The sequence below is a fragment of the Chelonia mydas genome, chromosome 2 (genome assembly GCF_015237465.2).
Source record: "Chelonia mydas isolate rCheMyd1 chromosome 2, rCheMyd1.pri.v2, whole genome shotgun sequence".
In the NCBI taxonomy this organism is placed as follows: Eukaryota; Metazoa; Chordata; order Testudines; family Cheloniidae; genus Chelonia; species Chelonia mydas.
The window spans coordinates 233,290,563-233,318,260 of record NC_057850.1 but is presented as its reverse complement, the minus strand read 5'-3'; the positions used below and the strand labels follow the sequence as shown (position 1 = coordinate 233,318,260).

The 27,698-nt window shown below is 43.8% G+C and overlaps 1 protein-coding gene across 1 annotated transcript in view; it reads right to left on the bottom strand.

The window, feature by feature from the left end:
• The window catches only part of CCDC7 (coiled-coil domain containing 7), a 340,456-nt gene that overhangs the window by 33,029 nt on the left and 279,729 nt on the right, over window positions 1–27,698 (bottom strand). Inside the window, 3 exon segments of the mRNA XM_043538840.1 lie at window positions 3,839–3,961; window positions 6,280–6,405; window positions 12,950–13,069. Of these exon segments, the coding sequence (XP_043394775.1) occupies window positions 3,839–3,961; window positions 6,280–6,405; window positions 12,950–13,069 (369 nt within the window).

Genomic DNA, 27,698 nt, shown 5'->3' with positions numbered 1-27,698 from the left:
GAGTCCAAATTTTCTGGAGCCACTCATGCAAGCTTGTCCAATGACAGGCAACTCAGGCAATAGACCAACTTCTACCATGATTTAACAGACAAAGCCACAATCTTGCATGCTGAACCACATAAGTGCATGCAGCCATATGTCCTAGTAACTTCACGCATACACAGACCATGGTTGAAGGATGAGGTTGGAGATCCAGGCAAAGGCACTGAATTATCTGGAATTGCTTGTGTGGTGGAAAGGCCCTCAAATCTGTAGAATTTGGGACCCTATGAATTCAATTTTTTGAGTTGGTGTCAATGTCAACTTTGCTTTGTTCAAAATCAACCTAGGTTGATGAAAAATGTTCAGTGTGAACTGGACAGGACTCATTCGTCTGATCTGCCTCTCATTAGCCAAACCATCTAGGTACAGGAAGACATGAATTTCCCTCTTTCTGAGAAAGGCCATTACCACCATCATGCTTTTGGTAAAGAAGCATGGAGCTGATAACAGGCCAAAGGAGAGAACTATGTACTGATAGTGTTGACTGGCAACAAAGAATCCCAGGAACTTCTGTGGCCTGGGAAGATCCCCACATGGAAGACTGAAAGTAACAATGTGGAAAGAATAGTAGACAGAATAACCATGCAGAATCTCATATACATGTGTTTGTTGAGATTGCAGAGATCAAGGATGGGTTTCACCCTTCTCTTGGACTTGGGAATCAGGAAATACGAAGAGTAGATTCCCTTTCCCAGTGAAGAAGAGAAACCTCCTCTAAAGCTCCCAGAGCACACAAAGTCAGGACCTGTTGAAGAAATAATGGCTCATGAGAGAACTCCCTGAAAAGAGATGGGGTAGTGGAGTGGATAGGGGGATGCACAGAAATTGTATGATGTAATCCCACAACGCTTAGGACACATCTGTCCATAGTTATGGTTTCCCAAGCACTGTAGAAGCAAGGCAGCCTGTCCCCAAACTGAGGAGATGAAGTTGATATGTTCACAACTGGTTTGTTGCTCTCTATTTTAGAGTCCAGGGCAAGAGGAATAGGTGATACACAAAATCCTGAGCTATAAACGTAACTGTGGCAGGCTCTGGTATCTTGTAGACAGGGATGGCTATGGTCCTGAGGAGTGCATCTGGGAACCTGTGGAAAATGTACAGTCCCCCAACCCCCGACACACACTTGTTGAAGCATTCCAATAGGAATCACCCTGAAAAGCCCAGTCCCACATCACCCACAGGGCACCCCTTGGGGACGGGTGATGTCAGGGTCTACAGGTCTACAAACCCTGATCTATAAGGCTGTTAGGAGTTAGTAATTTCCAACCTGCCACTCAGGGACTGCCTAACAGTTGCCAGAATAGAAGTTGAACCCCAACAGAGCAGGAAGAACCAAAATCCAGTCCAGTCCTAGAATCTGATTGGCAGAATGCTAGGGGTTCAAATGCTGTTTGGTTCACAGCTTCCATATAAATCCAGCACAGGAACAGGAATACATGCAACTGGGTTCTTCCTGCCTTGGACTGCTTCCCCTCTGATACCTACTCCTACTGAGTGCTGCTTATCTCCTGGAAACCTGACCCTACTTGGCTCTTGTCACCTGATTCTTGGCCTGTCTCAGACTCTGACGTTCAGGTATCTGACCCGGCCTGACTCGCAACTCCTCTAACCACTAGGTCAGATTGCCCATGTCCCAGTCATGACACATACTTAACTGCATAAAGGGTTGAGGATGCACCAAGTCAAAGGAGACCCCGCTGCCTTTGTCTGTAGCACAGGTGGCCCAGCCACAGAGACCACCCACAGAACCAGTGATCTAGCCCTGACTGAGTGGACAATCGGTACCTCAGAGAACAAGGAACCTCCCAGGGATTCCAAACAGGAAACCAACTGTAACCCAGAGGATATGAGATGGTGCTGATAACAGTGCTGACAATATAAGTCAAGACACTTAGGCGGTGCTGAGACACCAAAGATGAAGCCACCACAGTTGAATGTTACTGAATAAGTAAAAAGAAAAGGAGTACTTGTGGCACCTTAGAGGCGCCTTTTCTTTTTGCGAATACAGACTAACACGGCTGCTACTCTGAAACCTGTCATTGAATAAGTAGTGAGTCAGGAATAGACAGGCACAGCAAGTCCACTGCTGCCTGATACAGTAGTAGTGTGGAGAAAGAGTGCCAATACCAATGTCGTCCATACTGGACTCAACAGATGCCCCACAGTGGTAACAGAGTCGACAGTATAGAGCCTAATTGATCAGGCATTGGTACCAGAGAGCAGTTTGATGGCCCAGCTCTATCTCACATGTTGGAAGATTCTACTAACTAAATTAAATCCAAAGGTATAACTAAACTTAATTATTTACAGAAAAAAAATCACAGAAACACTGTGATAAAGAACATTAGTGAGATACCACACTGAACACTCTGACTCAAGCCACAGGGAATGAGAAGGAACTGAAGGAGGTTGGGCTGGTGCCAGATTTGTAAAGCCATTGCAGGAGGGGAGGGGAGTGCTATGAAGGCCAAAAGGCATAGGTGCTGTCCTAATCAGTACCACTAAGCAAAGTTATCTGGCTTTGGTATGCTGGGCACACACATACCTGAGAGGAATACACGTCTGCAACTACTTGAAGGAGAATCAACCCTAAGAACTTTGTCTCAACCATGAAGCTGAGGCCTTGGTACCACGGGGACACTATCAACTAATTATTTTATTCATTTAATTTTGCCAATGTGCTAAAATGAAATAAGTAATTAATTAGTGTAGTTGGGCTAATTAATAGCATTAAAGAAAGAAAAAAGCTACAGGGTAGCAGATGGGCACTGCTAAATTCCATCTCACTTCCGTGCGCAATAAGAACGAACTTTGGGACATATTCCTCCCTTTATGCCCTCGGGGTGAGGGCTGCACAAGGGCACACATGGCACAGATGCAACTCCAATGGACACTACTAGATAAAAGAATCCAATCTTGTGGCTATAAGGTGCAGACTCTCAGAAATGGAATCTACGTGGACAAAATTGAAAATGAAGATCCAGATATTGCTCATTTTCTAAATCAATCATCAAATATGACCAGACTAGTCATTGTTGCAATATGAGCGGATTAAATCAGGACAGAGTTTTCACAAAGTAAAATCTATTATACTGCAAAAACACTTTCTGAAAGGAAATGATGGAATCCCTATTTCTAAAGGGATTGGACTAAGCATGAGAAAACAGTCTATTTCCCTGTCAGTATAATCTTGAGTAAGGCCCTGACTCTCAAAGATATTTAGGCACGTAACTCCAATTGAAAGCACCTAAATATCTTGAGGAGCTGGGCCTAAATGACTAACTACTGTAGGACTTTGTTATTTCTATATTCTGTTATTCAAATATGCATGACTGCCAGCCTAAAATAAACTTAGACAGTCTGAATAACATCACAAGTGCCATCTTGTGACATTAATGTGCCAAAGATACAGAACCCAGAGAAACACTGGTTTACCAAAAAGAAAAGGAGGACTTGTGGCACCTTGGAGACTAACAAATTTATTTGAGCATAAGCTTTCGTGAGCTACAGCTTACTTCATCGGATGCACTGCACCCAATGAAGTGAGCTGTAGCTCACGAAAGCTTCTGCTCAAACAAATTTGTTAGTTTCTAAGGTGCCACAAGTCCTCCTTTTCTTTTTGCGGATACAAACTAACATGGCTGATACTCTGAAAACTGGTTTACCAGAAGATTGCATCACATCAGATTGTTTTTAATCAGGATTAGATTCCACAGGAGGGGAGTCTATGGCATTTCTGCGGAATTTAGAAATGTATATGAATGCATCCTTAATTTGTTAACTCTTTACTTACCAACAATGTTGTTCTGTTGTAACTGGATCTGTGCAAGAGCCTCTGCTTGTGGCAGACAGTCCAGATTGAATTGTTGATTTGTCAGATGCCTTTTTTTGTCTAATAATTCTTGTATTTCATTCTCTGTTGAGACAAAATAACTATTAGATGATTCACAAAGAAAATATTTAAACAATGTATCATTCACTAAATTTAAAACATATATAACGTGAAAAGAGGGAAAATTATACCAATGGTTACTACTTTACTATTCATCCCATATGTAACTTTTAAATTGATGCCATCTAATTCCACCTAGCATTTACATAGAACTTTTAAGTACTGAAAGGCAGCTATCTGTGGAGTGAAAAAAATAGCTTTTTCACAGCACACAGCAACGTTACACTACATTTTCAGGCATATGGTGAAAAATAATGTGTCAAACTGAGGCTTAATAGAAAATTTAAACAGAATGAAATTCCTGGAGATGGAATTTGGCCAGAACACTGGAATTAACAAATTCCAGTTCATATTTGATCACTAGTGTAGCCTAAAGGATTAACCTGCTTGCTTGCATATATCTAGATCTATCTATCTATCTATATATCTTTTCTTATAGTTTAAGTATTTGGTTTATTGTAATAGGTTTATAGATTTATATTAAAGTAAGTTTGGCAGTAATGAAAAGGGACCTACAGGCCATATCCTGTATGTTAAGCTAAGGAAAAGTTAGCATATCTATATTAAGACTTTTACCTAGATAAGCACCCACACATATATCTAAGACCTTTTATCTAGACAGATAGACAATAAGGGGGTTTCCAAGTTGGTATCCACAGACTTAACAGGTACATCACAAGGAAAGAACTTGTCATCAATATACACAAACATACTAGCCTATGGAGTAACTATATCCTAAAATTTTGTGGGTGAGGAATGAAATTTGGGCATAGAAGGAAGGATTTCCGGCACTTGTGCCCTATGAAAGAGGTGACCCACCTCACTAGAATATTCTTCTTCACTCTGTACTCTCTCTCTATTTTCTACTCTATTCCTCTTCTATCTGTGCTATCTATCTATGACACTTCTAACTATTAGGAGGCCATACTCATTTTCTTTCAAACTAAGTTCCAAGGGGACTAGGCTAAGCTTGGTTTCCCTAAGCTTTTGTTCTTAATTTTGTTCATTAGGTTTTGATTTTAAGTTTAAGTTAGTCAAGTAAACCCTACGTTAGCTTTGATAGCTCTTAGCATTAGCTTCTTTAAGCACTGCATCTCTCACTCAAGAATTGAGAAACCTGAACCGCGAGGCTGGTCCTGTGTCTCTTACCACCAGGTTATCAAGGAAGGGTGTGAGTATATTAACCAAAGCTTTGTAGCATATAATACTATATTACCATATGTATCTTTTGAATAGCAGTAATGCAATTGTAACTTTGTAACTCTGATTATTTTACCATTTAATTACTATTTCATTGATTTTAATAAAAAGTCTTTAAGGCTATATCTATCTCAGTGTGATACCTGTCATACCCCCGAGAGTCCTTTGTAAATTCTGTGGAGCCTGATTCGGGATAAGAACTTTTATCTTCTGATCAAACAGATTGGCGAGCCTAAAACCCATACTATCCAAATTAATATTATTAACACCCTAAATCAGACAACACTAGTTACATCATAATTTGAACTAGAACTTTACCTTAAGAATTCAAGAAAGCAGAGCAGATACACTAGCTACAGCATTGTTATGGGTCAGGCATGCCACTATCTTCCATTCAGAGAAGATGTAAAGAAGACATTGTAATCAGGTGGCTGAAACAACAGCAGTAGTACCCCAAAACATAGGCCTATAGAAAACTGAGTAGAAGTTGAAACATGTGGCAAGGGATTTCAAATGCAGACATTAAGACTTTGACTGATGGAACTGCATGCACACTGAAACACCCAGGAAAAGGAAAGGAAAGAGAGAGATAAGCAGATGGAAAGTTTAACACACACAGCCAGAACAAGCTGGCTGAAAGAGTTTGGTGCTGAAAGCAAGGAAGCATTCTCCTGTTTTTGGTTCCTCCTGTGATCAGAGAAGCAGGACTTTGAACATTCCTTATCAACAAACAAGACTGCATCAAAGAAATTACCAGAGTCCATCAACAATTTCTACTCCCAGCTAGAACAACCCTCAAGTCCCCAAACAGTGGCTAGCCACTTGAGTTAAAAAAGGAGTAACTGTTAACACTTGCCTGAAATATGATCAAAAGAGCCTGATTGGTCTTTAGGCTAGTGTTTGTAATGCCCTTTTATTTCTTATAATAGATTGTACATGTGTGTTTTTATGTACTGTCTTTGTACATGTGAGTATAGGTGAGTAAGACCCCCCAAAATAGCCCACCATTGTATTTCTCCAAAAATTACCATCTTATACAACATTATCTGAATAAAGCCTTATTCTAGTAACCCTCTACTTACCAGTGAGGTTATTTAAGCTTAATTGGAGTGGTGGTAGATTTGGCAGTGGGGACATACAGGGAAAAGCTGAAGGCAGATTTGCAAGCAGGAGACGTTTTCTTAATGCTATCTGTTCCATTTCATTTTCTGCAAAGATAAGATGATTTTAAACTTGACTAATGAAGTGATAAATTTTAAACTCTATCTGAGAGCCCAATATATGAACGATATAAATCTGAAGTATTGTTTTTGCTATGTTTATCCCAGGATATTAGAGAGACAAGGTGAGTGAAGTAATATCTTTTACTGGACCAACTTCTGTTGATGAAAGAGACAAACTTTCCAGGTTACACAGAGCTCTTCTTCAGGTCGGAGAAAGATATTCAGTGTCACAGCTCAATAAAAGGTAAAACAGAATGCTTTGCACAAGGAGTAGGGCTGTCAATTAATTTCAGTTAACTCAAGCGATTAACTCAAAACAAATTAACTCAATTTAAAAAAATTAATCTCATATAATCACAATTTTAATTGCACTGTTAAACAATATAAATTTAAATTAGCATTCTATTAAGTATTTTTGGATGTTTTTCTACATTTTCAAATATATTGATTTCAATTACAACACAGAATAGAAATTGTATAGTGTTTACTTTATATTATTATTTTTAATAAAAATATTTGCACTGTAAAAAAGATCAACAAAAGAAATAGTGTTTTTCAATTCACCTCATACAAGTACTGTAGTGCAATCTTTTTATCTTGAAAGTGCAATTTACAAAGGTAGGGTTTTTCTGTTACATAACTGCACTCAAAAACAAAACAATATAAAACTTTAGATCCTACAAGTCCAGCCAGTCCTACTTCTTGTTCAGCCAATTGCTAAAACAAACAGATTTGTTTACATTTACAGGAGATAATTCTGCCCGCTTCTTATATATAATCTCCCCTGAACGTGAGAACAGGCATTCACATGGCACTGTTGTAGCCAGCATTGCAAGGTATTTATGTTCCAGAGATCCTAAACATTTCTTTGCTTTGGCCACCATTCCAGAGGAGATGCTTCCATGCTGATGACGCTCATTAAAACAATACTGCGTTAATTAAATTTGTAACTGAACTCCTTGGGGGAGAATTGTATGTCTCCTGCTCTGTGGTTTTACCCAAATTCTATCATATATTTTGTGTTATGTCAGTCTTGGATGATGACCCAGCATATGTTGTTCAATTTAAGAACACTTTCACTGCAGATTTGACAAAACACAAAAAAGATACTGTGACAGGGTCGGGCCAGATGGCTACAGGAAAGTGATCCTATTGGGATCTGCTGAAGGAGCCCTACCCCCAAGCCTAAGCTGACTGGCTGACTGGCTCGGTCAGAGTCCAGTTGAGCCTGACCAGACACTCTGCGGAGGCGTACAGCACCTGGAGAAAACCCACAAACTGGGGTCTGAAGCCAAACGCTCACAGAGTGCTCAGGAGATACCCGTGGTCCACTCTGGCGAATGCCTTCTCCTGATCCAGGGACAGGAGGGCAAACGACAGACCATCCCTATACCCTAGCTCCAAGAGGTCCTGGACCAGATACAGGTTGTCAAAGATGGTACAGCCCGGGACGGTGTAGGTCTGGTCTGGGTGGCCCACGTCTGCCAGCATGGACCCTAGCCACAGCGAGATGGCTTTCACTACAACTTTGTAGTCCATGCTGAGGAGCGAGATGGGACACCAATTTCGTAAATCGCGGAGGTCCCCCTTCTTCAGCAATAAGGCGAGCACTGCTCGCATGCACGAAAGAGGGAGGACCCCGCTCTGCAAGGACTCGGCCCTGACAGTGACTAGTCTGGGCCGAGGACGTCCCAGAACACGTGGTAGAACTCCTTGGTCAGCCCATCCATGCCCGGAGATTTACTGATGGGCATGCGGCGGAGGGCTTCCGAGAACTTGGCCAGAGTGAGAGGCAGCTCTAGCCGGTCTCGGTTGCCCGTGCTGACCGTAGGGAGCTCCTTCAGGAGCACTCTGCAAGCATTAAGATCGGTCAGATCTGGGGAGAAAAGGCTTGCGTAGAAGGCTCTTGCCCTCCACACATCTCTACCGGATCCATGAGGCGAATGCCGTCCTCTGCCAGAAGGCAGGTGACGTGTTTCTTGGTCCCCCTCTTTTTCTCCAGGGCATAGAAGCGGGAGCCATGATCCATCTCCCGAAGGAGGCGGATGCGGGATCGAACAAAGGCCCCTGGGCCTGATGGTTCTCGAGGGCCCGGAGCTGCTCCCGCTTTTCCCGGCACACTCCGCAGAGGGGCGGATCCTCGGGGCTGGCAGCCAGATGCCTCTCCACCTCTAAGACCTCCCTTTCCAACTGCCCTATTGCCGTATCCCTCCGTCGGCTGGCGCCCCGGGTGTAGTCACGGCAGAAGAGCCAGGTGCGCACCTTCACCAGGTCCCACCACCACCGCGCCGAGGGAAAGGCACGCTGCTGCCCTCGCCAGGCCAGCCAGAACTCCTGGAAGGACGTCACAAAGCCCACATCCTCCAACAAGCTGTTGTTGAAATGCCAGTGGGCCGCCCCTGGCCTCTCCGCGCAGAGGGAGGCCGTCACGGTGGCTAAATGATGGTCAGAAAATGGGGCTGGCCGGATGCTGGAGGAGTGGGCTCGTGAAAGATGGAAACGTGATAAATAAATGCGGTCCAACCGGGAGTGGTGTGAACGATGGGCCTCCACCCAGACAAAGGTGAACGTTGAAATGTCATCTGGGTGGTGGTCGCACCAGACGTCCACCAGGGAGTGCTGTTCGACTATCTCTGAGGAGTACAAATGCTATTTGGCATCAAGAGGAAGGTCCTGTGGTGAGGATAAAGAAGGTGTTGGGAGGAGGCCATGGGGAAGTAGCCCAGGGAGTTGTAGCTGTCACACAGCTGTTACAAGAAACACAGTGGACAGCTATGATCCACAGGGCCCTGGGCTGGAACCCAGAGTAGAAGGTGGGCCCGGGTTCCCCCCCTCCCCCTCCCCTCAATAGATATAAGAGGAGTTGACTTGGACTGTGGGTCCCACCAGAGGGGAAGGTCCCTGGCCTGTCCCCCAACCCACTAGGTGGATCAGCAGAGACTGCGGGGATTGTTCTCCTTCCTTTCCCCCATGCTGGACAGTGATGAGGTTAGCTAAGTGAACGGCAGGTTTGAGCCACTAGCAAAAGTGGCCAAACTGAGGGCTGCCGTGAATCTCTGAGGTGAGCAAATCCACCAAGGCAGAGGAGGAACTTTGTCACACTACCAATGTGAGATTTCTACAGCCAGCTACAGCATTCAACCTAAGGTTTAAGAATTTGAAGTACATTCCAAAATCTGAAAGGGACAAATTGTGAAACATGCTGGCAGAAATCTTAAAAGAGCAACACTGCGATGCAGAAACTACAGAACCCAAACCACCAAAAAAGAAAATCAACCTTCCATTGGTGGCATCTGACTCAGACGATGAAAATAAATGTGCGTCAGTCTGCACTGCTTTGGATCATTATCAAGCAGAACCTGTCATCAGCATGGAAACATCCTCTAGAATGGTGGTCAAGGCATAAAGGGGAATACAAATGTTTAGCATATCTGGCATGTAAATACCTTGCAAATCCGACTACAACAGTGCCATGTGAATGCCTGTTGTCACTTTCAGGTGACATTGTAAATAAGAAGCAGGCAGCATTATCTCCCATAAATGTAAACAAAGTTGTTTGTCTTAATGATTAGTTAAACAAGAAGGACTGGTTGGACTTGTAGGCGCTAAAGTTTTACATTTGTTTTGTTTTTGAGTACAGTTAGGTAACCAAAAAAACCTACCTTTGTAAGTTGCAGTTTCACAATAAAAAGATTGTACTACAGTACTTGTATGAGGTAGGGTGACCAGATGTCCCGATAAAATCGGGACTGTCCCAATTTTTAGTTCTTTGTCCCGCGTCCCGACCGATGCACGGTCGGGACACCATTTGTCCTGATATTGCGGCTTTGGCCGCTCCGGCTTTTTTTGTTTTGTTTTTTTTGCTTCCCCCATGTGTCCTGATATTTTGTCCATTTCATCTGGTCACCCTAGTTTGAGGTGAACTGAAAAACACTATTTCATTTGTTGATCTTTTTTACAGTACAAATATTTGTAATAAAAAATAATATAAAGTGAGTACTATACACTTTGTATTCTGTGTTGTAATTGAAATCAATATATTTGAAAATGTAGGAACCATCCAAAAATGTTTAAATAAATTATATTCTATTATTGTTTAAGAGTGTGATTAAAACTGCAATTAATCAGGATTATTTTTTATCTTGTGATTAATCACGATTAATTTTTTTAATAGTTTGAAAGATCTAATAAGAAGTTAACATGTCGTAAGAGACTATTCAAGATGAAGTGGGCAAGGGGGGGGGGAAGGATAGCTCAGTGGGTTGAACATTGGACTGCTAAACCCAGGGTTGTGAGTTCAATCCTTGAGGGGGCCATTTGGGATCTGGGGCAAAAATTGGGGATTGGTCCTGCTCTGAGCAGGGGGTTGGATTAGATGACCTCCTGAGATCCCTTCCAACTCTGGTATTCTATGATTCTAAGCCTGCCAAACAATCAGTGGGGTCCTTGAACAATCAAGGTACTAAAGGGGCACTAATGGAAAACAAGGCTGTTGTGGAGAAGCTAAATTAATTCTTTGTATCAGTCTTCATTGCAGAGGATGTGAGGGAGACTCCCACACTCAAGCCATTTTTTAGGTGACAAATCTGAGGAACTATCCCAGACTGAGGTGTCAATAGAGGAGGTTTTGAAACAAATTGATAAATTAAACAGTAATAAGTCACCAGGAGCAGATGGTATTCACTCACTCACTGTGGTATGTAACCTATCACTTAAATCAGCCTCTGTACCAGATGACTAGAGGATAACTAATGTAATGCTGGTTTTTAAAGAAGGCTCCAAAGGTGATCCTGGAAATTCCAGTATGGCCATTCTAATGTTCTTATATTATATGTAATGAGCCACAAATCAGTGTCTTTATTGATTCCTTGACTTTTAGTGTCTAACAAAGTTATGAATTTAAGTCCCAGTTATGAATGAAAAGTTATGTTATGAAAAGTTATGAATTTAACCTTTGAAGGTGTTGTTCAGATTTCCTTAGAGGATGAGGACTGAGAGGTCAGATATGGAGTGATCATTTTGTGAAAAGTGTTCACCCATAGGTAATCGGGTTTGTCTTTTATCATTTTTCTTTGTGAGTTCATTCGAGAGCATAGTGATGGTCTCCTTTCACCCACACAGTTGTTACTTGGGCATTTGGTACACTGGATGAGGTACATAACATGTTGTGATAGGCATGTGTTGGACCCAAGGATCATGAAAGATGTGTTGGGGATGGGTATTGATCACTATAGCAGTGAGATATGTCTGGAGGTTTTGCATCTGTTGTTATGGCAAAGTCTAGTGCCACTTTGAGTTGGCGGGCTTGTGGGGAGCTTGTTTCTGATAATGAGCTTGGAAAGGTTTTGGGGTTTGAAGGCCAGAAAAGGGAGTTTGGGAAAGATTTATTTCAGGATGGGATCCTCATTAAGTGTGGGTTGTAGTTGTTTAATGATACCACATATGGATTCCAGTGTGGGGTGGTAGGTGACAACTAGGGGTGTGCAGTTGGAGAATTTTTTTCTATATTGAAACATGTTTATCTCAGGGTATTTGGTGGCCCGTTCCATAATGCAATCTACTTCTCTGGTAGAGTGACCTTGTTTGGTGAAGGCTGATTTAAGTGTATTAAGGGGTGTATCTCAGATTTTCTCCTGGGAGCATATTCTGTGATCTCAGAGTGGCTGGCTGTAAATAGCAGATTTCTTTGTGTGTTTGGGATGGTTACTGGATCTGTGAAGGTAACTGTGGTGATTGGAGGGTTTCTTGTGTATATAGTTGTCTATAGGCTTTCATTGTTGAAGGTGTGACACTCTGAGCACCTTTCCCAGACCTGAAGAAGAGCTCTGTGTAAGTTTGAAAGCTTCTCTTTTTCACCAACTGAAGTTGGTCCAATAAAAGATATTACCTCATCCACCTTGTCTCTGTATTTTTGAGGCATCCATACCCTTTTAAATTTTTTAAAAAATGTTGCTACTATGTAACTGCAAGACTAAAATTTCCTTTTTTAAAAAAATAGCATTTTCAGAAGTAACACACTACATAAGAACATACGAATGGCCATATTGGGTCAGACCAAAGGTCCATCCAGTATTCTGTCTACCAACAGTGGCCAATGCCAGGTGCCCCAGAGGGAGTGAACCTAACAGGTAATGATCAGTGATGGCTCTCCTGCCATCCATCTCCACCCTCTGACAAACAGAGGCTAGAGATACCATTCCTTACCCATCCAATCCATCCTTACCCATCCCATTCCTTACTGCATCTATTATCTATCTGGAGAGAAATATTTTGGAACAAGTCAACATTCAATGAAAGGATAGAAAGCCTTTAAGTTATGTTTAAATAGTAGCTACTTTAGGAACCTATTACCTCCCACTTTCTCTTAGTCCAGCACCTGGTCCCCCTTTCTCTCCCAAAGAGAGAAACCTGCCAAACACCATATGGTCACACAGCTACAGTGTTTCTTCATTTTCTATGATGTGACCAAAAGAAGTGAAAACAGAAAGTCATCTAAATAAACTTAACAAATTATAAACTCTTTACTTACTAGTGTTTTGGTCTTGAGGCAGGAGTGCTGAAAGAGTGTGTTCTAGCTGTGCACCCTTACTACTTAATGGTTGTCTTTCTGGCAGGAGTCTTTTTTTCTCTAAATGTGCCATTTTGCTGCCTATGGGTTGCCCAATGGAAAGAAAATATTTATAGATATTTAAGCAACTGCAGTTACAAACACCAAAACATTTAACACTGAGAAATGATTAAAGCACATGCTCAGTAGCTATCTTTTAGAAAATATTATTATCAGGGGATCATCTCAAGCACAAAGGGAGTCAGAGTGAAAAAACATTAAAAAAAGCAAAAATATAAAGGGCAAAAGTTTTAAGCAATTTAAAAATAAAAAATATAAAAACAATAAAGAGCGAAGTTAAATTTTAAAAAGGCAAGGGTTTTTTTAATGAATACATAGACATCATTTTTGAATTTTCTTCAAGAAGTTAGATGGTGGTTTATCACCCTTTTAGAACAAGTGACTGATCCTCCTTTCAGCTTTGCCACTGATGGGATACATAGTACTGGATTATGGTTCAGGATAGGTAGCTGTTGCATTATGTTTTGCGTTTGTATGTGTGTTTAGAGTTTGAGAGGATGTTCCAGTTTAAATCTGGTCTGAGAACCAAGACCCAAGGGCTAATGATAAGGTTAGTATAATCACTCTGGCCTGTTTTTAAAATCTTCTTTACCATCTTTAGTCTCAGTGGCTAGGGGGCCAAAGTCAAAAAAAGGAGACCTTTTAGCACATTTTTTTGATAAAGGGACCAAAGTCTCTGCTTTCAAGTGCCTTTTCCTCCCATAATACTTCTTGGTTTTCCAGATGGATTTGGATGCAAATAAGTTAATCAATAGGCTTCCATCCTGGCCTGTGATGCGCTGAAAGACTAACCTCTCTAGACTGGATTCCCTCAGTTCCAAGTGTGTCCTGCTGAGCCAGCTGACCCTGATTTTCCTTCTTAGTGTAGAATCCTGAAGAACAGACAAGAGTTTCTGCCCAGGATATGAACAAAGCTATTTCTCTAAGCAATGCTGAAAGTTATCTACCTTCTTAATTGTTATATTCACAACATGTTTCTGAAGAATCATCTGCTGGAATTGGAGAAGTGAATTTGTTGATCCATAGCAGGAGACAGGCTACACACCATGTCTCTTCCTTGGGCTGCATGCCCCTCCTCCCTGAGTCCAGATATGTTCCCCCTATATAGAGTCTGGTATCTGTACTGATTACTTAATTTTGGGCAAACCAAACACTATCTTCTTCTGTCACTCTTCTGAAATAAAGATGGTCTTGGATGATAACTTAGATACCAGAGTTACGTGAGGGCTGTAATTGACACTTCCACTTGTTTCATTGAAGCTATAATTCTGAAGTCCTTTAACAATGGCTGCTGAGTTGTGTTAGAAGGTGAGAAGGTTGCCAGGCAAGGGCAGATGGGTATCCTGTTTACCTGAAGAAAGGACTGATATGTCATTTGTGAATACTCACTTTGAAGTTACAATTCCAAGTGGGAATACTCTGTATTGAAAATATTTCTGTAGCAGAAGCTGAATTATCTCTGGATGACAGTCCCTGATCATATTTTCCACAGATCTCCAGCAGAAGTTTTGGGAAGATAATATTGTAATGATAGATTTCAGTATTTCCACCTCAAATATTGATCTCCTTATGGACTTGTTCAGAGACTTAAGATCTAAAATGGGTTTCATGTGATTATTTCTCTTTTCACCACAAAGAATCTTGTCCCTTTTCCAAAATATTTATCTATCAAGGAACTGGTTTGATCATTCCAATGTGTAAGAGATGGACTATTTCACCTTTCATCGTCTGATGTTATGAAGATCTTGTTGATAGTGTTGATTTATTTTAATTCACTTTGGGAAAGGCTAAATTTGTCCCTGGGACAATGAGTGAATTCTATTGAATATCCATCCCTGATTCTTTCAAGACCCCATTTTCTGAGGTCGTTCACTCCCAGATGATGGCGCAGCCTGAAGTGCCTGTCAGAGACCATGGGGATCTCCCCAGACTTGTGAAATCCGAAATCAAGAGAAGCTTTTGAAACTGTTTAGTTTCAGGACTCCACGGGGCTGCATCCAGGAACTGTGGGGGGCAGTAGCAAGCTTGGGGTTTGGGGGGCAGGGGTAAAACCACCACCCCCAGCATCAGCTGGCAGAGTGGAGTGGTTTGGAATCAGGTCACTCCACTTCCTGCTGCCCAGTGATTGCAGAGCGGGCCCAACCCTGCACTCATGGGGCAGTGGGAAGTGGAGTGATCCAGCCCCAAACTGCTCTGCTCTGCTCCCCTGGCTCCCAGACTTGTGCGGTATGGGGGAACCGCCCCCCACCACTCACTGGCAGTGCAGAGTGGCTGGAGCCGGGTCGTTCCACTATCTGCCGCTCGGTGAGTGCAGTCCCCCAGGACGTAGCTCAGGGGAAGGGGTGGAGTGAGGGCGGGGATGGGGTGGAGCAGAGGTGGGAAGAGGTGGGGCAGCGGCGGGGCAGGGGCAGAGCAGGGGCGGGGGCAGCTTTCCTGGCCAGCTCAGCTGGCTGGGGGATTGGGCTGGCTGCTGGAGCAGCATTTGGGTGCCCCAAATTTGGCGCGATTTGGTGCCCCAAATTTCCTGGTGCCCTGCGCAGATGCATAGTTTGCATATGGGTAAGGATGGGCCTGGGAGGGAGAGAGATATTCCCTGACCTAAAGCCTCAATTCCTGATTTGTCTCTATGCTGCCCAAAAAGCTTAGCAAAAAAATATTTGGAAGGTTATCAGATATTTGGAAGGTTAGCCTGCAATTCTAATTTCTTCAAGTGTAGCCATAGTTGCCCTCTAGACACATCTTTGAAAGTTTTGACTGTACACCAAATCAGTCAGGTGAAGCATCAGTCCCAAAAAAACTGCTAGGAAAATCTAGTTCAAGCAGATTTTATGTAGGAATTGTTTTGTTTTGCATGCTAATAATTATATCCCATACTGCAGCCAGTACTCTCAGTGCTGAGACTGTTCTATCCAAGTTTAATCAAACTGATGTTATTCTCCTGTCTGGGTTTGACAGGAATACTACTTCAGCTAGTAGGAGTATGCACTTTACTAAGGAGGCTGCAGCAGTCTAAACCTTAGGCAGAATAACCCATCTAGTCCTTAGGGTGGAGATAATCTTATTCCACATTAATTACACCTTCATAAACTAGACGAGGAAGAATTACACAATTCTCGTTTAATGAAAATGAAGGATTTATTTGAACACTAAGTAACAACTGCAGCACACACAGATAGGATTTAACTTCCTCCTAGCCCCTCCCAACCAAGACAACAACATAATGTGGTTTGAGCATTGGCCTGCTAAACCCAGGGTTGTGAGTTCAATCCTTGAGGGGACCATTTAGGAGCTATGGCAAAAATTGGGGATTGATCCTGCTTTGAGCAGGGGGTTGGACTAGATGACCTCCTGAGGTCCCTTCCAACCCTGATATTCTATGATAGTATCAAAATGTAAGAATGTAATACTAAGATAAAGATATAGCACCACCTACTGGTGGAGGTGCTCACTGCACTGATCATTACACAACTCTTCTTCAACTTTGCAGGAAGTGAGAGACTGGTTTTTCATTTTCTAAAAACATAAGCACCTGTGAAGTTAGACCTCATTTGTGCTTAGTTCTGGGAAGCTTAGCTGAGAGCATTAGGTATCTCCCAACTTTAGAGATGTCTCCTTCTCTTTAAAGGATCTAGAGGAGAGACTCTCTCATGAGAAGTTTTAAGACTTTTGCTGCCCCTTTAAAAGCTGATGCTGAGCAATATCCTTCACCAATTCCTGGGCTAAACCCCTGAGAGAAAGAAGGGAGGAACCCGGAGAGGGGGTGAGCAGGGAGACTGACAAGGTACATGTTCTGCATATCTCCCTGAGAAAAAAAATAGTTACTAATCTTTCTGTAACTTTTGTTCTTCACAATGTGTTGCACATGTCCATTCCATTATATGTGTATGTTTGCTCCAGTGCACAGCCCTTAGAGAGTTTTTCCCTTAGCAGTACCAATCAGGGCAGCATGAGCACCCTCTGCTGCCTCACACACTGCATGCAAGCATAAAGAGCCATCCCTGAACCACTTTCAGTTGCTTCCTACCAGAAAGATTCAGCTAGAGAAGGGAGGGAGGGTAAGTCATGGAACAGACATGTGCAACACATCTCAAAGGACACCAGTTACAGGAAGTTTAATAACCATTTTTTCTTCTTTGAGTGATTGCATATGTCCAGTCCACTGTAGGTGACTCACAAGTAGTCCAAAATGGAGGTAGGCTCAGAGTCTATTTGACCAGGGTTAGAGGACTACTTGTCCAAATTTAGCATCATCTCTAGACAGTTGAGAGATAATGTAGTAAGAGGCAAACATATGATATGATGACCAGATTGTCACTTGGCGAATGTCAAATATGGGAATGTGAGCCAGAAAGGCCACAGAGGTTGCTTGGGATCCAGTCAAATGACCAAATGTTCTATCCAGAGGCTTCACGTTAGCCAATTGGTAACATAATCAAATACAACTGGATATCCAACACAAGATTCTTTGAGTGGATATGAGCCAGCCCTTCATTCTGCCTGCAAATATAATGAACAGTTGTGATGAAGACCTAAAAGGTTTAGTCTGTTCTACATAAAAAGCTATTCTAACATCTAGAGTATGAAACCTCTTCTCATCTTTATGACTGTCATAAATATAAATGGAAGGGTAACCACCTTTCTGTATAGAGTGCTATAAAATCCCTGCTGGCCAGAAGCAAAATCCTTTCACCTGTAAAGGGTTAAGAAGCTAAGGTAACCTCGCTGGCACCTCTTGGGCATAGCTAGGTTAAAAACAGAGAGGCTAAGATGACAAAAAGCAATGCCCAACAGAAACTGAAGATAGCCAGACTGGAAGCACAAGAGAAAGAAAAGGAACACCGGAGACTGGTCGAATTAAAACCACTCGATAAGGAGGCAGTGAAAGAGGCAGAGAAAGTCCAGGAGGCTGCCCCCCAGAGAGCTATGGAGGCAGAGAAAGCCCAGGAGGCTGCCCACAAGAGAGCTATGGAGGCAAAAGAAAAAGAAATGGAGGCAAAGGAAAAAGAAATGGAGGAGAGGGAAAAAGAGAGGAAGCATGCACTGGAGATAGAGAAGGCAAAGTCTCAGCAGAATATACTGAATGACCCTAACAATCCTTCCCCAACAATCCACAAATGGGGGAGACTATGTCCACAGTATGATGAATCCAGTGATATTGCTGAATATTTTCTCACCTTTGAGAGACTGTGCACACTCCATCAAATTCCTGAAGCTCACAAGATGACCACATTGGTCGCAGAATTGACTGGAAGAGCTCTGGACATATTCAATAAGATGTCTATTGAGGAGGCTTCTGACTATAATAAATTCCAGGATTTGGTTTTAGAGCAATGTCAAGTTACACCTGAAACTTACAGAGTAAAATTTAGAGCCCATAAGAGAGGGCCTGGACTAAGTAATGTTGCTTATGTAAACCAGACGAAGGATCTGTTAGATAAATGGGTCAAAGGAAGGGGTGTAACTAGCTTTGAAGGAGCGTGTGATTTGATGACTCAGGAACAATTCCTGAATATGTCCAAGGATGATATAAAACAGTGTTTATGGGATAAGAAAAGGAGGAAGGAAGTCTTGCTTCTTATGCTGATCAATATGAGCAGTCCCAGACCACCAGAGAGGCGAGGCAAACTGGAACAAAACGGGAGGAGGGAGGAGAGAGGAACAACCCTGGTCGCAGTTTGAGCAGATACCAGAAGGGACACCCTCAGACCACACCATACTACTGGGGGCAGCCCAAGGCCCCAACTACACCCCAAGGAACACTCCAGACACCTTATCGTCCCAGCACACCGTTCTCCAGCAACCCACACCGCCCCAGTGACCAGTCAGCTGGGCGATGTTTTAAATGTAAAGAGCCGGGGCATGTAAAGGCCAACTGCCCCAAGAACCCCAACAGATTACTAGTTCATTGCACTGGAATCACACCAGAGGTCCTCAGGCCCAGATGCCTCCCAGATACCCTCGGAGCGGAGGGAAACTGTGAGTGTGGGCATAAGAAGGTCACCACGCGGAGGGACACCAGAGTACAAGTGTCGGCTATCCACACTTCCTTAGTGGACCCCAATTTAATTGACCCAGAGGTACAAGTGACTATTCAACCCTTCAAGTCAAACTCTTTTGACTTGCCTACAGCCAAGTTGCCGGTCCAATACAAGAGCTGGTCAGGAATGTGGACTTTTGCAGTCTATGATGATTATCCCATCCCCATGCTGTTGGGGGAAGACTTGGCCAATCATGTGAAGCGGGCCAAGAGGGTGGGAATGGTCACCCGCAGCCAGGCTAAGCAAGCTGTCACACCTAGCTCTGTTAAAGAGACTTCTACCAGGAGCCGTCAGAGGAAATGGAACTGGACCCCATGCCAACGTCTGCAACAGCAGTAGCGGATCCAGACCCAGAGACCCAGACAGAGCCAGTCCCAGAACCAGAACCGGTGGAACAACCGGCACCAGACCCATTGCCAGCACTGAGTCCAGTGCTTGCAACCCCAACACCAGAGGACCCCACTGAACATGCACTGGCACAAGAGGCTCAGCCAGACCCTGAACCCAACATAGTGCACCAGCGGAGAGCGGTTCACAGTCAACGGAAACAGTCCCATCCCCTACATCACTTCCAGAGGGACCAAGACTAGGTCCACAATCCAATCAGGAACTGATGTCTCCAGCATCAAGGGAACGGTTCCTGACCGAACAGCAAGTAGATGAAAGCCTCCAGAGAGCTTGGATGGTGGCACGGAGCAATCCACCGCCTCTCAGCTCTTCTAATTGATCCAGGTTTATTGTAGAAAGAGGACTTTTATACAAGGAAACTCTTTCTGGTGGACACCAGGAAGACTGGCATCCTCAGAGACAGTTGATAGTTCCAACTAAGTACTGGGTAAAGCTCTTATGCTTAGCCCACGATCATCCTAGTGGCCATGCTGGGGTGAACAGAACCAAAGACCATTTGGGAAAGTCGTTCCACTGGGAGGGAATGGGCAAGGATGTTTCTACCTATGTCCGGTCTTGTGAGGTATGCCAAAGAGTGGGAAAACCCCAAGACCAGGTCAAAGCCCCTCTCCAGCCACTCCCCATCATTGAGGTTCCATTTCAGGGAGTAGCTGTGGATATTCTGGGTCCTTTTCTGAAATAGACACCCAGAGGAAAGCAGTACATACTGACGTTCATGGATTTTGCCACCCAGTGGCCGGAAGCAGTAGCTCTAAGCAACACCAGGGCTAAAAGTGTGTGCCAGGCACTAACAGACGTTTTTGCCACGGTAGGTCGGCCCTCCGACATCCTTACAGATGCAGGAACTAATTTTCTGGCAGGAACTATGGAAAGCCTTTGGGAAGCTCATGGGGTAAATCACTTGGTTGCCACCCCTTACCACCATCGAACAAGTGGCCTGCTGGAGAAGTTTAGTGGAACTTTGGGGGCCATGATACATAAATTTGTAAATGAGCACTCCAGTGATTGGGACCTAGTGTTGCAGCAGTTGCTCTTTGCCTACTGAGCTGTACCAAATCCCAGTATAGGGTTTTCACCATTTGAACTTGTATATGGCTGCGAGGTTAAGGGGCCATTACAGTTGGTGAAGCAGCAATGGGAGGGGTTTACACCTTCTCCAGGAACTAACATTCTGGACTTTGTAACCAACCTACAAAACACCCTCCGAACCTCTTTAGCTCTTGCTAAAGAAAACCTAAAAGATGCTCAAAAAGAGCAAAAAGCCTGGTATGATAAACATGCCAGAGAGCATTCCTTCAAAGTAGGGGACCAGGTCATGGTCTTAAAGACGCTCCAGGCACATAAAATGGAAGCGTCATGGGAAGGGCCATTCATGGTCCAAGAGCGCCTGGGAGCTGTTAATTATCTCATAGCATTCCCCACCTCCAACCGAAAGCCTAAGGTTTACCATATTAATTCTCTAAAGCCCTTTTATTCCAGAGAATTAAAGGTTTGTCAGTTTACAGCTCAGGGAGGAGGTGATGCTGAGTGGCCTGAAGGTGTCTACTATGAAGGGAAAAGTGATGGTGGCGTGGAAGAGGTGAATCTCTCCATGACCTTTGGGTGTATGCAGCAACAGCAGATCAAGGAGCTGTGCACTAGCTATGCGCCGACATTCTCAGCCACCCCAGGACTGACTGAATGGGCATACCACTCCACTGACACAGGTAATGCTCACCCAATTAGTGCCCAACCTTACTGGGTGTCTCCTCAAGCTAAAACTGCTATAGAATGGGAGATCCAGGATATGCTACAGATGGGTATAATCTGCCCCCCTGGCAGTGCATGGACATCTCCAGTGGTTCTAGTTCCCAAACCAGATGAGGAGATACGTTTTTGTGTGGACTACTGTAAGCTAAATGCTGTAACTCACCCAGACAACTATCCAATGCCACGCACAGATGAACTATTAGAGAAACTGGGATGGACCCAGTTCATCTCTACCTTGGACTTAACCAAGGGGTACTGGCAGGTACTGCTAGATGAATCCACCAAGGAAAGGTCAGCCTTCATCACACTTTGGGCTGTATGAATTTAATGTGCTCCCTTTCGGGCTGCGGAACGCACCCGCCACCTTCCAAAAACTTGTAGATGGTCTCCTAGTGGGACTGGGAGAATATGCAATCACCTACCTTGACGATGTGGCCATATTTTCGGATTCCTGGGCAGAACACCTGGAACATCTACAAAAAGTCTTCGAGCGCATAAGGGAGGCAGGACTAACTGTTAAGGCTAAGAAGTGTCAAATAGGCCTAAACAGAGTGACTTACCTTGGACACCAGGTGGGTCAAGGAACTATCAGCCCCTACAGGCCAAAGTGGATGCTATCCAAAAGTGGCCTGTCCCAAAGTCAAAGAAACAGGTCCAATCCTTCTTAGGCTTGGCCAGATATTACAATGCAGCCAAATCACCACCCCACTGACAGACCTAACCAAAAAGAAACAGCCAAATGCAGTTCAGTGAACTAAAGAGTGTCAGAAGGACTTTAACCAGCTTAAAGCAACACTCATATCTGACCCTGTGCTAAGGGCCCCAGATTTTGACAAACCATTCCTAGTAACCACAGATGTGTCCGAGCATGGTGTGGGAGCAGTCTTAATGCAGGAAGGACCAAATCAAGAGTTCCGTCCTGTCGTGTTTCTCAGCAAGAAGCTATCTGAGAGGGAAAGCCACTGGTCAATCAGTGAAAAGGAATGTTATGCCACTGTCTACGCTCTGGAAAAGCTGTGCCCATATGTTTGGGGATGGAGTTTCCACCTGCAAATCAACCATGCTGTGCTACAGTGGCTTCATACCACCAAGGAAAATAACAAAAAACTTATTCGGTGGAGTTTAGCTCTCTAAGATTTTGATTTCGACATACAACACACTTCAGGAGTTTCTAACAAAGTGGCTGATGCACTCTCCCGTGAAAGTTTCCCAGAATCAACTGGTTAAAATCGTCCTTGAGATGTGGAAAATATTGTTAGTAGTATATTTAGAGACGCATGTGTCTTATTAACTCTGTTTTCTCCCAGGGCTCCAGGAAGAAATCACAGGCAGTGTTTCACCCTATCTATGATTTGAGGGGCGTGTCATAAATATAAAGGGAAGGGTAACCACCTTTCTGTATACAGTGCTATAAAATCCCTCCTGGCCAGAGGCAAAGTCCTTTCACCTGTAAAGGGTTAAGAAGCTACGGTAACCTCGCTGGCACCTGACCCAAAATGGCCAATGAGGGGACAAGATACTTTCAAATCTGGAGGGGGGACAAAGTGTTTTGTCTGTCTCTGTAGTACCTTTGCCAGGAACAGATCAAGGATGCAAGCCTTCCAACTCCTGTCAAGTTAGTAAGTAATCTAGCTAGAAAATGCGTTAGACTTTCTTTTGGTTTTTGGCTTGTGAAATTCGCTGTGCTGGAGGGAATGTGTATTCCTGTTTTTGTGTCTTTTTGTAACTTAAGGTTTTGCCTAGAGGGATTCTCTGTGTTTTGAATCGGATTACTCTGTAAAGTATTTACCATCCTGATTTTACAGAGGTGATTCTTTTACCTTTTCTTTAAATAAAATTCTTCTTTTAAGAACCTGATTGATTTTTCATTGTTCTTAAGATCCAACGGTTTGGGTTTGTGTTCACCTGTACCAATTGGTTAGGATATTATTATCAAGCCTTCCCCAGGAAAGGGGGTGTAGGGCTTGGGGGGATATTTTGGGGGAAGACGTCTCCAAGTGGTCTCTTTCGCTGTTCTTTCTTTAAATCGCTTAGTAGTGGCAGTGTACCAGGTTTTTAACCTAAGCTGGTTCCCAAGGCAAGAAAGAAATCTGTGCCTTGAGGAAGTTTTAACCTAAGCTGGTAAGAATAAGCTTAGGGGGTCTTTCATGCAGGTCCCCAGATCTGTACCCTAGAATTCAGAGTGCGGAAGGAACCTTGATAATGACCTGAGGCTTTGGCAAGAAGGTTGGTAAGAAGATTACTTTGTGTGTTTAAAACTGTACATGAAGAATCTGATACCAACACCTTCAATTCCCCCGCTCTGCTGGCTGATATAATGGCCACTAAAAATGCCACCTTTATAGAAAAGTGGAACAGGGAGCTGGTTGCCAGGGGCTCAAAGGGGGACCTACCAGCTTAGCTCAGACTAGTCTGTCCAGGCCCTTTAAAAATCTTACAGGCAGCGGACTGAAAAAAAGAAAGTGGTTATTGATAGGTGGCTGGAAGGTCAAGATAGTCATTAGCTGCACTCTGAGCGCTTGATGTTTTAGGGACAAAAGATAATCCAGTATGTGCTGAATAGAGGTGTGGACCAGGAAACTCCTTTGTCTGAACCAGATGAAGAACCTCTTCTATTTAGCCAGGTAAGTACGCTGAGTTGATGATTTTCCACCAGTTAGTAGCACTTCCTGAACTGCCCCCTCCACCGACATTAGTCACAAAGTCTCCAGGTCATCAGGTGAAGGGTCTGTAGATTGGGATGGAAGAGGTGGCTGTAATTCTGCAAAATCAAGTTTGTGTGTTGCAGGAGTGACAATGGGGGAGTGATTGATAGGTCTAACAACTCTGAAAATCAGTGTTGACAGGGCCACACCAGGGCATTGAGTATGAGATGAGTCTTGTCCTGCTCGATTTTGTACAGAGCTTCAGAAAGAGGAGGAATGAGAAGGAAAAACATACAGGAGTCTGTTTGACCACAGCAGTAGAAAAGTGTCGGTCAATGATCCAGGCTGTGACCCACTCAGGAGCAACGCACACATTTTCTATTGACTTCTGTTGCAAATAGATCCACTTGGGGAGTTCCCCAGAGCTGGAAAATGGACCTTACTATGTTTGGGTGAATTGACCACTTGTAGTGATTGATCAACATCCTGCTCAGGCAATCAGCCAGCATATTGTGGATCCCAAGAAGATAAACCACATTCAGGAGTATAGAATTGGCAAAGTAGAATCACTTCCTCACAGCACCGAAGATTGGGCTCCTCCTTGTTTGTTTACATAAAACTTGGCCATTGTAGTGTTGGTCAGACCGAAAAAGCCCCTCCCTTTGATGTGTGGAAGTAATACCATGCAAGCGAACGGGATAGTTTGCAACTCCCTGACATTTATATGCAGACAGATCTTGAGCAGACCTGAGACCTGGTGTCTGTAAAAGAGCCAAGTGAGCCCCCTGACCCAGATCTAGGCATCCATGACTAAGATGAGCGATTGTTCAGACAGGGCAAAGGCAACTCCCTTGCAAATGTAGGTATGATCTGTCCACCAATCTAGGGAGGATAAGATTCAATTTGGGATGTGAACTATCATGTCCATATGGTGCTTCCTTGATGAATACAACTCAGCCAACCAGCCCTGTAGCACTCTGAAACATAGCCTGGCATATTGGACTACATAAGCGCACACTGCCATGAGCCCTAGCAGTCTCAAACACCTTCTTACTATGGTGAAAGGATAAGTATTTTGTGCCCAGAATGATGCTTTACATCCTCAGAAACCTTGCGTATGGAAGTAAGACTTTATCCATACAATTGCTGCTTCTTGTAGGAGCTATAGAAGAGGTCCCTGTTACTCAGGGGTTTTACTCCCAATACTTCCTGATTCCAAAAGCAAAAAGGGGTCTCAAGCCCATTTTAGATCTGAGACAGTAAAACAAGTTCCTAAAGAAATTGAAATTCTGGGTGGTCAACCTACTGAGTCCTCCAGCAGCAGTTCCACAACACCCCATTCCCTGCAACCATGACCGTTCTGGTCACAAATGTGAACTCCAGGGGTCAAGGAAACCAAAAGCCACACACTCCCCCTTAAAACATTCTATGAATTTTTTAAATGTTATTTCCTGATTGCCCAGCTTGGCAAGCTCACCTAGCAGTTCTCCCTTGTTGTGTGCAATTGCCCAACCAACCAGGCCAGTTCCACACTCTAACTACACCCCTGCCTGGAGCAGATGGGAGGTATTGGATCTCCAGAGCCTATGGGGAGAAGAGACTACAAGCACAGCTATGAACTAGGCACACAAACGTGGACATCTATGAAAAGATTGCATGGGGGATGCAGGTGAATATAGTACAACAGGGATCAGAAGCAGTGGCACATGAAAGTGAAGGAACTGTGGCAGGTGTGCCACAAAGCCAGGGAGGCCAACAATCAATCTGGTGCTGATTCATAGACCTGCTGCTTTTACAAGTTTCATGCCATACTTAGCAGAGAACGCACCAGCACCCTGCAGACTACTGCGGTGCCCAAGAAGAGACCCCTGTAGTGAACAGCAAGGAGGAGGAGGACGAGGACAAAAAGGTGAGGAGGAGGAAGTGAGAAGTGAGGAAGTGATGGGGGATCCAGGTATGCCACAAGCCAGGAGCTGTTTGAACTCCACCGCAGTCTAGCTAGTCCCTCCAGACAAACACAGAGAAGCCCAGTGAATGGGAAGGAACTTGAGGTAAGTGTGTGCATTAATTTTCTCTTACAATATTTAAATGTAAAGATGGTGCCCAGCTCACCCTCCATTTAAAAAGACACCCTTTGCAGTCCCTGGAGAACTCCATTATAACAGCTCCCAACATCCCCCAACCTTCCACATGGAATCAGGGGCCACATCCATACACTTCCACACCAGGAGACAGTAAGGATAACTTACATAACTTAGCTTCACATACATTGACCTATGAGAGCCATGGCTAGTGTACATGTAGCCAAAATGGACTGCATTTTGTGCACTGAAATGGACAAAAGTGGTTGTTGCCTTTCTAATTTTAAAAGTCTGTTCTGTTAATTTATGTTAGAAGTTTGGACTGTGTTGCCTTTTTTATTTGCACATTGGGTTTTTTGCACTGTTTTTGTCACTCAATAAGTTTTTTTTTTAAATAAACACATCTTGGTAGTTCACAACACACAGTACTCAAAGCACGCAGTACTTGTAAGCATACAGCACCATAGAACTATAGGTTGAAGAAAACACCATCATATGTATAAATGTACTGCAAGAACCATGTAATTTGTAGGTTCAGTAAAAGACAGTGTGATATTTATAAATGCACAACAAGCACTATACAATTCCCAACAGCTCTCAAACCTTCAGCCCCAGAGCACACTTCAGCACAGCACATGTGGCTGACTGCTAACATGCTCTTTCAAAACCTCCTGCAACTCATAGCTCCCAACTGAGCTCTTGTAATGGCCCTTGTGTCTGGATGTTAAAACTCTGCAGACAGTCACTCCAGCTCTGCTCTCCACCCTGGTGGCAACCTTTGCCTCACAGATATTATGCAGGACACAACAGGCAGATATAACCATTGGGATTTTTTTCTCACTGGGATCCAATCTTGTAAGTAAACAATGCCAGCATCCTTTCCATTTATCAAAAGCACATTCAACAGTCATTCTGCATCTGATAAGCTGGTAGCTGAATCTTTTCTTGGTGCTGTTGAGGTGGCCAGTGTATGGCTTCATGAGCCAGGAGAGCAAGGGTAGGCTGAGGTCCCAGAACTACTACTGGCATTTCAATATTGCTAAAGGTAATCCACTGGTCAAGAAAGTATGTATCCACCTGCAGCTTTCTGAACAGTCCTGTGTTCTTAAAGATGCTAGCGTCATGCACCTTCCCTGATCAACCTGCACTGGTATCTGTGAAATGTCCACAGTGATCCACCAAACCTTGCATAACCATAGAAAAGTAGACCTTGCTGTTTATGTACTCTATGATAAAGTGGACTGGTGCCAAAATAGGAATGCACATACCATCTATCAACCTACTGCAGTTTGGGAACCCCATTGCTGCAAATCCATCTACTCTACCCTGTACAGTGCTGGGAGTCACAGTGCTGCATAGCAGAAGATGATTATTGGCCCTACACACTTGCATGACAATGACCCCCACTGTGGAGTTTCTAACTCCAAAATGATTTCCCACTGACTGGTAGCAATCTTGGGTTGCAAGCTTCCAGAATGCAATTGCCACTCACTTCTCAACTGTCAGTATAGCTCTCGCTGGAGGGTTGGGGAGAGCTCAGCACACAGATCCAGGAATGTGGCTTTTCACATCTGAAATTTCTGCAACCACGGCTTGTTGTCCCAAATCTACATTATGATGTGGTCCCACCAGTCAGTCCTTGTTTCTTGGGCCCAGAAGCAATGCTCCACCATCTGCCATTTCTCTGTGAACACCACCAACAACTTTGAATTGTTTTTCACTACCTCCC